Raw genomic sequence first — 14,650 nt, 5'->3', positions numbered from 1 at the left:
TCCAGATCATCTGAGCACCCTCCCAGCCATAGCACCATGAGCACTGTGCCAGTAGTTTGGCTTTTTTTGTTGTTTCCTTGGAGCATGCATTGTTACCTATGGGGTCAGAGAGGCAGATGTGGGAGAAGGAGACGAGGCAGTTCGCTGAGTTGGTATAGAGTGTTAACATTCTCAAAGCGTGTTCAATAATCCTGTGCGACAGGCAGAAGTCACTAGCATAATAGCCACTGTGGCCCTTGCAGCAGTGAGGTAGAAAGTGCTATCACATATGCCTGCGCTATCATGATACTTTTCTTGAAAAGGCTGTAGGTCACCTAGTGTAATCCTTCCCAGTTACAGATGAGGGCATGAAGGTGGACAGACCTACTGAACTGGGCCTAAGGTTACCCGGCTCCCTGGTGGTCACGCAAGGACTAGAATCCTGGTCCTGACTAGGCATACATCTGTGCCTGTCCCAACACTCAGAAAAGCCTTGTGACAGAAATGAAAGAGTGGCCCAACTCCCACAGAACATCTCAGTCCAAAACGGCCCAGCTCCTTGCCACTGTTAGAAAAGATTTTCTTTTGCAAGGTTGTTCATGAAACCATCATATTAACACCTGGATCCTTTCTCAAAATACCAGAGACAGTCTCTCAAATCTATGGATACCTTGATACTTTGATAAGTATAGTTTGTTCTTTTTTCTTAAATTGTGAGATAGAGCATACATACAGGAGAGTGCATTTATGTGCAGTTTAAAGACTAATTATAAAGACCGATTATTAATTCTGTTTAAGAAACAGAATATTGGGGCACCTGGGTGGTTCAGTCGGTTAAGCATCCAACTTTGGCTCAGGTCGTGATCTCACAATTCGTGAGTTCGAGCCCTGCATCGGGCTCTGTGCTGACAGCTCAGAGCCTGGAGCCTGTTTCAGATTCTGTCTCCCTCTCTCTCTGCCCCTCCCCTGCTCTCTCTCTCTCTCTCTCTCTCAAAAACAAATAAGCATTAAAAAAAAAAAAGAAACAGAATATTAATAGCATTCCAGACTCACCCTCATTCACCCCCTGCCATCACAACCCTCATCTCCCCCTTGGAGGTAACCACAATCCTGCTTCTATGATCATTGTTTTCTTGCTTTTCTTACTCTTCTTATTTTGCCCTTCAGAAAACCCTGAGCCAGGAGTCATGACAACCAAGCCCAAGCTCTGCTACTTTCGTGGCAGGGGCAGGATGGAGTCGATCCGCTGGCTGCTGGCTGCAGCTGGAGTGGAGGTTGGTTCCTTCCTGGGAAAAGGAAGGAGGGTAATTTGGGTGGGCTGGAGTGGTCCTCTTCCCCACTTCATAATTCAGGGTGGTCTTTAGAGATGGATCCACTCTTTCCCTTTCCATCTGTCTTCCTTTGTAAGAGGTGAGGGAGGGATCATAGTCCTCTGTTTAAGCAGGGTTGGGAGGGTGGAAGTGTAGGGAGGTGTTCTGGAAACTTTGTAGGGGCAGAGAGATCATGATGACTCATAAGACAAAGGAGAGAGAGGAGACCCACATCTGCATCATTGTTTTCACTGGAACAAACTGATTTCCTGGGGTCTTTCCAGCTCTGGCCTGGCACCATGTTCTACCCATGGCTACACACTGAAACCTTACCTCCAGCTGCGATCTGGTCTCCTCTTGAGCCCAGAAAAGTCTGCCCCACTTGGATCTGTCCTTAATTCTGAATTCCTTAACCACTGACTTTTCCATAGATTTTCACAAGTGCTTTGAAACTGTTTGGTTTCATGCAGGTGTAGACTTCATTTTCCCTCTTTGAATGCCATCTTCTTTAAAACAAGGACTCATGCATGACCTTCTTTGTTTTGTTCACCTTATCCTACCCCCATCTCAAGTCTTAGGGACAAAAAGTCACTCTTTCCCACTGAAGCTTCAGAGATTCCATCAGTAAATGATGATAACCCCACCTGAGTAATAATCTTCAGATCCCTTTCATTGAATGTACAAGTATCGAAGAGAAATTTAATTTGACCTGATACAGAGGGAGAATGGCACAGAAGAGAGAGAAGAAGGGAAAGAGAGGAATAGGAGAAGGGAAATTATTGGGGGAAGTTAGAGAAAAGGACAAGAATTTGGAGAGAAAAAAGAGCTAATGTGAAGAAAAGGAAATAATATGAATGGGGCTGGGGATATCCTGTTAAGTAGACAAAACCCCCTACACACACATGCCCCCTTGCCCCCTACACACACATGCTGGCAGAATTTTCAGCTGTGTCTAAATTGGTAACTTTGTGGTTCCTTTTAAAATTTTCATTCTGGGGTCACCTGGCTGGCTTAGTCAGTGGAGCTTCTGACTCTTGATCTTGGGGTTGTAAGTTCAAGCCCCACATTGGGTGTAGAGAATACTAAAAATAAAATCTTTGTTGCTGTTGTTGTTTATTTATTTGAGAGAGAGAGAGAGAGAGAGCGAGAGAGAGCACTACCACAAGCAGGGGAGGCGCAGAGAAAGAGGGAGCCAAAGGCTGAGCTGTCAGTGCAAAGCCTGACTTGGAGCTCCAACACATGAACTGCGAGATCACGACCTGAGGCACCCAGGCACCCCTACTTAAAAATGAAATCTTGGGGTGCCTGGGTGGCTCAGTCGGTTAAGCATCCGACTTCAGCTCAGCTCATGATCTCACAGTTCGTGAGTTTGAGCCCTGCACTGGGCTCTGTGCTGACAGTTCAAAGCCTAGAGCCTGCTTCAGACCCTGTATCTCCCTCCTTCTGCCCCTCCCCTGCTCATGCTCTGTCTCTCTCTCAAAAATAAATAAACATTAAAATTTTTTTTAAAAAATCTTAAAAAAAGTAAATAAAAATAAAATTTTCATTCAGGAAGCCATTGGACATTTTATACTGTGAACATTTCTCCCTCTCTCTCTCTCTCTCTCTGAGGACATTAAAGTTATAACAACGTTTCTTTTATCTAGTTTGAAGAAGAATTTATTGAAACAACAGAACAATATGAGAAGTTGCAGAAGGGTGAGCCTAGATTTATCCAATGCTATCTTACTAGAAAAAAAATTGTTTCTGGAAATACTCATTTCAATACAGGAACACATAACTCTACAGTGACAACTATGAGGACAAGGACTGCTAACACTGATTGAATGCTCATTGTATCCCTGTCATAGAGCTAAATGTATCATCTGCATTTCTCTTTAGACTTCATAAAAGCTTATCAAGTAGACTATGACCCTGACCTCAATTAGATAGGATAGCATGGGCTAACTGAGCAAATTGGTTCAATACTCCCCACCCCACTAAAGAATCCTTTTAGAATTCTTAAATACTGATCCAGTGGGTTGGAGGGGAGGGAGTAAAAGGGAAGAGGAATTTGACCAAAGATATTCTTTAGTTCTCATGGCTCATATCCACTTCCTCTTAATGGTTTCAGCAGGTTAACAGACACCATTGTTTATCAGGTTACAATTATAGAACCAAGACTGTAGAAAAGATCAAAATTTGATTACATTTGGAAGAAGTCCTTCATCCTTACAATGCCCTAGAAAAGTCTCTCACACCAAGACAAAAGACTAGTACTTTCACAGAGCTTCCTAAACTTCTAACCGCCACAAAGTTATTTTCCTTATCTAAGGAAACCTGGATGTTCCCATTATTGCTGATAAACAGTCATGAAATGAACACAAATTATTTTTTGGAAAAATGTTCAACTAGTAATCAGCAGACCTACCATTTACAAACTGTATGACTGCAGAAGGCCTTTAACTTCTCTGCATCCTTTCTCCTTACCATAAAATAAAAATAATCTCTGTGGTCACAGATGCAGGATGCCAGTAGATCTCATTAAATGGGGAAGGCCAGCTAACCCCTCCCCAGTTCTTGTCCAGAAACTTTAATAAATCCCTGAACCTCCTCTTCCTCGTTATTTCTGCCCTACTCCACCCTAAACAAGGCCGGTCACTGGTACGTAGTAGGGAGTAAATACATATGTATTGAATAAGTAAATGAAATGTATCTTCAGAAACTCTTCCATGATCATTCTGGCAGGAAGTCCTCCCTAACAGCCTAGGAGATCCTCCATTCCTCTCTGAGTCTGTGATGCTACTCTTGTGCTTCTGATACCCTCCTGAGCATTACTATTATTAGCAAATAAGAGGCAGAAAAGGACAGCAGAGAGGGCCCTCAGCAGAGAGTCGGGAGACCTACTTCTGTTGGTTTAGCTGTCTCCTATGAGTGTGAGCAAGTCACGTTTGCCCTCTTGGCCTCCATAGTGCCATAGTCTATAATATGAATGAACTAAATGATTGCAAAGATCCTTCCCTGCACTGTTGATCCTAGATTTTTAAAAAATCCTTCTGAAGAAGATCATCAGTTCCTAGAAGCATGGATCATTTTTAATGGACTTCTGCATCCTTAAAAGCAGTAGCACAGAGACCATTTTGGATGATCATTCAGTGTTAGACAAATGTAGCACTATTTTTAGGAAGTGGAGATTTTTCAGTCTCTCCATTAATAATTGTACTAATATTTCCAAGGCATGGTCACAAGCATGATTTTATTCCTGCTCAAGGAAACCCTACAATGGGCAAGACAATACTGCTACAGATCAGAAAATAGGTTTAGGGAAGACAGAGACTTGCCTGAATCATCCAACTAAATAGGGACACTGGCTCCCTGAAAAGTTCCTGTGGTGGTTTTCTCTCCACCATCTTCTACTGTCTCTCATTAAAGCAAGCAGCAACAATATTGGAAACTAGGGAAATTCATTATGGTCTTTGCCAATGCACTAGTGAAGTCTGGTTCCTATTCTAGATAAAGTTCCTTATTCTCAGCAATGTGCAGGTAGTAAAGGAAATTTAAAGGCTATGTATTTCTTCAAGACCCTATCCTATGAAAAGAGTACTAATTATAGTACACCTTTAAATGCATTACTTTTATAGGCAGTCACTCACAATGCAGAAATTTAATTTTACTGAACACTGATTATTGGACAGTATTCAGTGCTTTTTTAAAGCTATCTCATTTAATCTTTTCAAAAATCCTGCTTGATAGGTATTATTACTGTTTTAGAGAAAAGGAAGCTGAAGCTCAGGTAAGTCATTTGCTTAAAGACACATGGCTGGGGAGGGCTAAAGCTGGCATTTGGACCCAGTCTTCCTGGGTTCTTGTTGTCACATCCGTCCTGCTGCTGTGTAGACCTGGAGTGATACCTGATGTGCTTTTCAAAGAATTCAGGCTCCCAGCCTCCAGCCCTGAATCAGAATTATCTGGGGAGTGGGTGAGTATTTTTAACAATCCATCTCCCTGAGATGATTTTCATAGTATTTATATTATAATACAGTCATAGTAAATGTATAGCGTCTTACATAGTCGTGATTAACCAATGCACAAAAATGCATGAAACCATCAAGTGAGTCTCAGATTTTCCATAAAGCAAATGGTAGGAATTTCCTCAACAACTGGCATCGTTAGCTCACCACTTTGGATGAAAACTAAAAACTACTCCACAAAATTAGAAGGGACCCTCCTGCAGGCTTACCACAACCATGGAAGGAGAGTACCCTAACCTCTCTTTGCTCAATCCATAGACGGACGCCTGCTATTTGGCCAAGTGCCTATGGTTGAAATTGATGGAATGGTGCTGACACAGACTAGAGCCATCCTCAGCTACCTTGCTGCCAAGTACGACTTGTATGGGAAGGACCTGAAGGAGACAGTCAGGTACCACAGTGTTCATGTCTGTACTTGACTCTTATCCAAGCTCTGTAGTTTTGCACCAGCTGAAATTCAGTTCAGATGTAGACTTTCTGCCTGGGCTAGGAGGAGAAGGCAAGGGGAACAAATGGGGAGATGCTGTTGCTATACCCACATGTGCTGTGCATAACTCTGAATACTCCAGGTTTCCCCTTTTACTACTCATGGTGGTCTGCATTCAACATTCGTATCGTCTCCCCACTCCTCACAAAATAGGTTCTCATAAAATGACCTAGTAAACTTCATTCTATGTAAGGTGGAAATGACTGATTCAGCAAACACTGAGCATTGTACCAATGATCTATTACCACAAATACTGTTGTAAAACATACCACAGTGACTTAAATCAGTAGGCATTTATTCTTCCTCACCAGTCTATATGTCACGTGGGCATTGGCATATCTGGGCCAGGCTTGACTCCTCTTGGCTGGACTTACTCATTATGTCTGTAGTCAACCAGTAGTCAGTCAGGGGGCTCTGGTTTAGGGTGTTGACTGTCCACTGAGGGGTAAATGGGCCATGTGTCTCTCATTCTCTCATGCCAAGCTTGTTCTTGGAGCAGCTAGGGAGGGTTCTAAGAGAGAGTAAAAGCATACAAAGCTTCTTAAGTTCTAGGCTCAGAACTGGTCATCAGTTCCACCTCATTCTATTTGTCAAAGCAAGTCGTGAAGTCATTCCAGAAAACAGACCACAACTAATGATGGAAGGGACTGTCAAGTTTTATCACAATTACTGAACGGTGAAGTTTTGTGTCCATTGTTTTTCACATATATACCACAAGCATCTACTCCATGCTGGGCACTGTGCTAGGCTTGGCTGAGAATGGCTGGATTATTACTCCCAGGAATACATAGTTCAGCTTCACATGAGATAAGTAAACTACAGACAAAACAAAGACTTACAACTATAAAGGTTTTATCTGTATTTGGGGTCAAAGGGCCATTTCAGTGGTCCTTGAAATCTTATCCCCACAAGCATGAACACTATGGGTGGTCCGTACATATACATAGAAGACATGGTAGGACAAAGGCCTAAGTTCAATTGTTCAGAAGAAGGAGAGAGAGTATAACAGGAATGAAAAAGTCCATAACCAGAAGCAGCGCACCCAACTCTTCTTTAGATCCACCTTTAAAATGAATTTAGTCATCCTAACTTGCAGTCCCAAAGGCTTATGGGAAGAGAAGCAATTTCAGTGTATGAAAAGCATCCTTTTGTAACAATGTAAATGAGTAATACTATGCAAAAGCAATCTGTTTCTCACTGTTTTGATGCATGTGTTTGTTTTTTACAATTAAAGGTGACAGGCTAGATGACAATCAAACATGCAAGAAAAACGATTTGTAATTCAGATAGGACAACAAAGTAACTTATGCTTTTATATATGTTGAAAATAGAAAGAGATGATCACTGAGCCAAATCTGTTGGGCAGTTAGCATATAGTGGGGGATACACAGACACACAACCCTTAATGGTTGCAAACTGGTTGTAGAGAGAACTTGCACAGCATAACTGCACCAATAGTCTAATAAATAATGGTCATATATCTACCATTCTTAGTTGTTATTTTTTTTTTTTCGTTTGTCAATGCAAGGGAAAATTTTAGAGAATGAATCAAGGTATTTGTCTGATCTGACTAGGAAAGCAAACGTTTCCTTCTCAGTTGCCAGGTCAGGGGAAGACCTGCTAAATTATGCATCTTTCCTAAACAACTAAAGAGGTTCTGGTGCTAATAGTTTCGCACTTCTGGTAAACTTCATTCAGCTGGGTTTTTAAAACCACAATAATCTATTTATATATGGCAGATATCAACTTAGAGGCACTTATTAATTTTTTTCACACATCCCTTCATTCAATAAACATTTCCAGAGATGCTAGTATACCCTGGTCACTAGGATGGCTCTGTTGGCAGAAATCATTCCTGAGCATGGACTCTTAAGGGAGGGGGCATGAAAAGTCATTTGCCCCAATATTGATCTGCACCACCACTGTGGCGAATTAGGGAAAAGGGTTGCGTCGGAATGAGAGTCAACACGCTGTTTTGTCAGGATCAACATGTACGCTGACGGCACCCTGGACCTCATGATGATGACCGCGCAGGCGGCGTTCAAACCCCCTGAGGAAAAAGAGGAGAATCTTACTTTAATCGTGAAGAAAGCTAAAACCCGTTACTTCCCCGCCTTTGAAAAGGTAGGGGGGGAGCAATCCACTTTGAACCTCACAGAGGCCTTATCCTGGCGGGCCAGACGTGCCAGGGTGCTCTCGCGAGAGGCAGGGTCGCGCTCCGCGACCGCTGCGCGCGCAGGTCCTGCTAGGGGAGCAGGGGGAGGGGCTGGCATCTTCAAGAGGCCGGCCGGTACCCCTTCCCACGCCAGAGGGGAACTGGGGGCGGGGCGGACGAGAACTGGGAAGCCGAGCGCGGGCAAGGCAAGTTCCCACCTGCACTTGCAGGATGCAGGCATTCAGGACTCACTTCCTGTTGCTAAGAAGACTATTTCAGGCGTGAATATCTGTTAAAAAATGTTTAAAAAGACAGAAGCTGTGGTAGAGCTTTACTGCACCTGGAGCAAAACTTTAATAAGGGTTACGTAATTATGGAACCTCTAACAAAACTGAATGGGAATAAGCCAAATGCAATGAAAGGTACAGCATTTCTGTTCTGATTTTTTTATTTTTTTTAATTTTTTTCAACGTTTATTTATTTTTGGGACAGAGAGAGACAGAGCATGAACAGGGGAGGGGCCAGAGAGAGAGGGAGACACAGAATCGGAAACAGGCTCCAGGCTCCGAGCCATCAGCCCAGAGCCTGACGCGGGGCTCGAACTCACAAACCGCGAGATCGTGACCTGGCTGAAGTCGGACGCTTAACCGACTGCGCCACCCAGGCGCCCCTGTTCTGATTTTTTAAAAAGCCATCAGCCCAAGGCATCTTGCCTTAAATTTCCTGTCAGATGTTTCTTTGCGTGTAATACTGGTGGGTAATCATGCCTCAGTAAAAAGATAAGGTCTCTTAAAGTTACAAGTTTTCCGAAGTCATTTTGGAGTGAATCATTAGGAATGTCCTGGAAATACAAATGGTAAGGTACCATGTATGCATAGGGTTCCATAAATAAAGGCTTGTCAGACAGAAGAATTCTGTGGTATTTCTCCTCAGTCTTAGTCTTGGGGAAAAATGATTTATTACTTATTAAACCACAATGAAGGATTCTGCCAGTACCTCAGAACTAGACAAGCAAGCTCCTCTTTATCTGGAACAATGTACAGTGTTGTTGAAATGCCTTTCATGTAAAAAAAAAAAAAAAAAAAAAAACAAACAAACTAGTGTGATTACTTGAGTTATAATGTTAAATGGACATTATCATACTACAGATTTTGAAATCTGTGTGGCCTAATCCAGTACTCCTCAAAACACTTAAAATAATGTATTTGTTCAAATCAGGATCAGACTCAAGTTTATCTGAAACTAATGTAACATTGTGTGTCAAGTGTATTTCATTAAAAAAAAAATAACCCCGAAAACAATGAAACAAAAATCCTCAAATTCATTCTCTGTCATTAGTCAATTACATTTTTAAGCTTCTTTTAATCTATAAGGTCCCTTCCTCTTTTTTTCTATTTTTTAAATATTTATTTATTTTGAGAGAGAGAGTGCACAAGGGAGGGGGGCAGAGACAAAGAGAATCCCAGGCAGGCTGCCTGCTGTCATCACAGAACCCAACTCTGGGCTGGATCTCATGAACCACGATATCAGGACCTGAGCCAAAATCAAGTTGAATTGGACACTCAACTGACTGAGCCACTCAGGCTCCCCTTTTTCTCTCCTTCTATTCCTCTTGTATTTATCTTGTCAAATTTCCCATAGCCTGGATTTTAACTAAATGCAGCATACTTCTTTATTCTCTAAAATTCCTGTCAATTGGAAGTTAGAATTAGAAGCCTAATCGTGTCCAGGTGTGATGATTTTGGCCAGACTGTCATAGGTGATGTTGTGAAGGTCATTAGGAAGCAGACATTATCTGGTTTTCCCTCTTCTCACAACTAAATGCGACTGATGATTAATGCCTAGACCCACTGATTTATTGGTGAATGCAAAATACTGACACCCAAATCTGTTAACCCCTCTTCATTTATTAGCTGGAATACTTTCTATAAAATGAATCTTCCCTGTCATAATATATTTAGTTACTTTGGGGTGTGGTTTATGTTAGGAAAGGAGGATAAATCCTTGATTCTTGCTCTGTGTTCACTGCTTTTCAAAATGAGTTAATTACCTAGCATCTTCAAAGGGGACTAATGAGTTTATTGATTTTTCCTTCTTGCTTTTGTTCTTTAAATAACATGATGATACTGTTTATTGCCATGAATTTAAACATTGGCTGTGCTTTGATTAATGTTAGAGCTCTTCTTCTTCTTCTTTTTTTTTTTTTTTTTTTTTTTTTGAGTATGGGGTGCCTGCGTGGCTCAGTCAGTTAAGCATCCGACTCTTGGTTTCAGCTCAGGTCATGACCTTGTGGTTCATGGGATTGAGCCCCATATCAGGCTCTGTGCTGACAGCTGGCAGCCTGCTTGGGATTCCCTCTGTCCTCTCTCTGCCCCTCCCCCATGCATGCACATGTGCACATGCATGCCCACATGCGCTCTCTCTCTCAATAAATACATTTTTAAAAATACATAAATAAAGTAAATTTGAGTATAGTTGACACACAATGTTACATTAGTTTCAGTAGTTATGCAAGTGATTATAGAAGCTCAAATATCTTATCTTTTGGACAGCTGTAGCTTCGTCAGGTTTGCTTCTGGTTTTTGACATGGTCCCAGCAATCTTTGATTCCTCCCTTTTTTTTTTTCAGTCTGAAGAATCTCCCTCTTTTTTTTTGTAAATTTTTTTGTTCTCTTTTTTTTTCAATATATGAAATTTATTGTCAAATTGGTTTCCATACAACACCCAGTGCTCATCCCAAAAGATGCCCTCTTCAATGCCCATCACCTACCCTCCCCTCTCTCCCACCCCCCCATCAACCCTCAGTTTGTTCTCAGTTTTTAAGAGTCTCTTATGCTTTGGCTCTCTCCCACTCTAACCTCTTTTTTTTTTTTCTTCCCCTCCCCCATGGGTTTCTGTTAAGTTTCTCAGGATCCACATAAGAGTGAAACCATATGGTATCTGTCTTTCTCTGTATGGCTTATTTCACTTAGCATCACACTCTCCAGTTCCATCCACGTTGCTACAAAAGGCCATATTTCATTCTTTCTCATTGCCACGTAGTACTCCATTGTGTATATAAACCACAATTTCTTTATCCATTCATCAGTGGATGGACATTGAGGCTCTTTCCATAATTTGGCTATTGTTGAGAGTGCTGCTATAAACATTGGGGTACAAGTGCCCCTATGCATCAGTACTCCTGTATCCCTTGGGTAAATTCCTAGCAGTGCTATTGCTGGGTCATAGGGTAGGTCTATTTTTAATTTTCTGAGGAACCTCCACACTGTTTTCCAGAGTGGCTGCACCAATTTGCATTCCCACCAACAGTGCAAGAGGGTTCCCGTTTCTCCACATCCTCTCCAGCATCTATAAGCTCCTGATTTGTTCTTTTTTAATTTTTTAATTTTACTTAAATCCAAGTTAGTTAACAAGAATGTCCTTCTTTTTAAAAAGATTCTGGAAAATCCTCCACCAAATAATAGGGAAAATGGCTTCCTCCCTATTCTCTCTGTTCTGTCCTTCTGGGCTCCTCTTAGACTTAGGTTGGAGCTTCCTTCTATATTACATGTCTCTTAACCTCTCTCTCATATTTTCAGTATCTTTATTTCTGTGGGTTTCCTCAGATCTTTATGCCAAATTACTTATTTTTTTCAATTTCTCTATTGAATATTTTTATACCATTTATATTTTTCATTTAATAATATTTATTTCTTTTTCAAACCCATATGCTCTTTTTTTTTTTCCACATGCCTTCCTCCCCCATTTTCTCTTTGAACATTTTAAGCATTTTTAACTCCTTAAAGAGTCCACTCTTGAGGCACCTAGGTGGCTCAGTCAGTTGAACATCTGACTTCAGCTCAGGTCATGATCTCATGGTTCATGAGTTCGAGCCCTGCATTGGGCTCTGTGCTGACAGCTCAGAACCTGAAGCCTGCTTCAGATTCTGGGTCTCCCTCTCTCTCTGTTCCTCCCTTGCACTCTCTCTCTCTCTCTCAAAAATAAATAAAGATTAAACAAAAAAATTTTAAGAGTCCACTCTTACATTTGGCTCTGTGACCCAAAATTCTTCTTTGTCAGTGTGCTGCCTCTGTCTTATAAAAGAGTTATCTCAAGTACAAATCATGTGCTTTGTAACTTGTGTCTGTGAGCTTGTCTTCTGCAGGAATCATTTTCCATATATTTGGCATATTTGATATATTCCATCAACTGTTTTTATGTTTGCCATGGCTGGAATACTCTAGAATTCACTGATTCAAGTCATTTTATTCATCCATACTAATACTTTATTTTTATTCATGTATCACAGGAAGAGATGTGGTGCCTGAATTTATCTTTGTTCCTTACCTATGGAGTAAACCCATATTTTGTACATCTGCCACTCAAAGCTACACCTGAGGGATTTTTATATTCACTTTTCATTGGATAGTAAGAAGGCTCAGGTTTGGGCTTCTGATATCCCATTGATGATTTATTTCTACTTGTGAGATAGTAGCCAGATTCTAGTTAATCATGACCTTAGTGTCTCCCTATACTAGTGGGTTCAGTTTTACTTAACCAGCTCTAAGCTTATAAGAGAGAACTCCGTTCTAACACTTTACTACCCCAAATATCTTCATAATCACTGACAATTTTCCAACAATATTGTGCCAATTTGCAGCAGGTTTAAGAGTGTTTAAGAGTTGGTTTCATCTGACCCTTTCTAGCATTCTTGGAGATTATCAAGAAAAAGATTCTTTAGTACATATGATCTTTACAAAAGAGTCCCTGCTTTTATAAGTGTTTAGCCAGGCAAAATAGTCTTTACTTTTATATGATATTCTTTGTCATCTTTCTTTCTGCAGATTTTGAATGACCACGGAGAGGATTTTCTCGTTGGCAACAAATTCAGTTGGGCAGACATACAACTGTTGGAAGCTATTTTAATGGTGGAAGAACTCGATGCTTCTGTTCTTTCTCACTTCCCTCTACTGAAGGTAGTGTATTAATATCCACATGAAGTCCAAGAAAAAGTGAATAGAAACAAAGACTAAAACAAAATGTATCTCCAGGTCATCTTAAAAGAAGACTGCTTAAAAAAAATTTTTTTTAATGTTTATGTATTTTTGAGAGAGAGAGACAGAGGATGAGTAGGGGAGGGGCAGAGAGAGAGGGAGACACAGAATCGGAAGCAGGCTCTAGGCTCTGGCCTGTCAACACAGAGCCTGATGCGGGGTTCAAATTCATGAGCTGTGAGATCATGATCTGGCCTGAACTCCGAGGCCTAACTGACTGAGCCACACAGGGGCCCCAGGCATCTGATTCTTGATTTCAGCTCAGATCATGATTTCGCAGTTCGTGAGATCAAGCCTCACATCAGGCTCCATGCTGCCAACTGCTAATGCTTGGGATTCTCTCTCTCCCTCTCTTTTTTTGCCCCTCCCCTTTTTTCCCTTTAAACTAAACAGTGCATTCTAGAGCTCTTTCCCTGTCAATACAGGGGTCTTCCTCTTCTTCTTATATATTATATCATTTTAAATTACTGAACTATATACTTTGTAGGGATGTACCATAGTTTATATAACCAGTTTTCTGTTCTTGGAAATATAGGTTATTTCTGACTTTTCACTGTGCTAACATTCTTATCATTATTTCTTCGCTCATACGTTATGTTATTTCTTTGCTCACCCTTATAAGAAATTCCTAGAACAGGAATCAGTAGGTCAAAGAGTATGAGTTTTTTAGAGTTTTTAATATGAACCTCTTTGAGACAATGATTTTTTATTTTTTCAATTTTTGAGAGAGACAGTGTGTGGGGGGGGGGGAGGGGCAGAGAGAGAGAGAGGGACAGAGAGAATCTTAAGCAGGCTCCATGCCCAGCATGGGGCCCAACATGGGGGCTCCATCTCACGACCCTGGGTTCATGACCTGAGCCGAAATCAAGAGTCGGACACACTGACTGAGCCACACATGCACCCGAATGATTGTTTAACAAAACAGTTTATTCAGGCTAAACATACTAGCAATTGTATTACCATCCTGGGAACATCCAGCAAACAGACCTTAAGAATTAATTCAGATTCAATACACTGAGCTCCATAAGCTGGCAGCCTCAGCACTCTCCTCCCATGACAAAGTTGTGATTTTCTTAAAGGTTGTGGCTGCTGTGGAGCCTTTCATTTTACTGGTTCTCATTTCAGGCATTTAAAGCAAGAATCAGCAACATCCCTACAATTAAGAAGTTCCTGCAGCCTGGGAGTCTGAGGAAGCCGCCCGCAGATAGCCACTATGTGGAGGTAGTCAGGGGCATCCTGCAGTTCTGATGAAAGTACGTCTTACAGTGGCAAACAGCCATGATCCAGTCGCAGGATCAGTATGGGCTGCTGCAAACTGAAGCAAACTATAGATTCTAGGAGTAAAGTGTCTGAAAAGAACAAAACCATACTACTAGGAACAGCAAACACTGATTAAATGCAATACGAAACCATTCTGATGTGTGAAATTTTTTTAAGCTTGTCGATTGTGGATGATGGTTACAACCTTTATGAAATCAGTGTTGTGTGTAAATAAATAGGAGGCAGTATGGGGCGCCTGGATGTTTCAGTTGGTTGAGCATCCGACTTCAGCTCAGCTCATGATCTCACAGTTCATGAGTTCGAGCCCTGCGTCAGGCTCTGTGCTGACACCTCAGAGCCTAGAGCTTGCTTCTGAATCTGTGACTCCCTCTTTCTGTGCCCCTCTACCGCTCATA

General features: G+C 41.4%; 1 protein-coding gene across 1 annotated transcript; it reads left to right on the top strand.

Moving 5' to 3' along the window:
- Positions 1 to 1,166: 1,166 nt before the first annotated feature.
- Positions 1,167 to 14,222, top strand: LOC115514059 (glutathione S-transferase A4-like). Its single transcript, XM_030315714.1, has 6 exons — positions 1,167 to 1,253; positions 2,936 to 2,987; positions 5,558 to 5,690; positions 7,769 to 7,910; positions 12,765 to 12,896; positions 14,100 to 14,222. Exons 1-6 carry the CDS (start codon positions 1,167 to 1,169, stop codon positions 14,220 to 14,222), a joined length of 669 nt encoding a protein of 222 aa, XP_030171574.1.
- The last annotated feature ends 428 nt before the right edge of the window (positions 14,223 to 14,650 follow it).

Source organism: Lynx canadensis, chromosome B2 (genome assembly GCF_007474595.2).
Source record: "Lynx canadensis isolate LIC74 chromosome B2, mLynCan4.pri.v2, whole genome shotgun sequence".
Lineage (NCBI taxonomy): Eukaryota > Metazoa > Chordata > Mammalia > Carnivora > Felidae > Lynx > Lynx canadensis.
The sequence above is the reverse complement of the archived record's forward strand: the minus strand, read 5'-3'. Positions and strand labels throughout refer to the sequence as shown.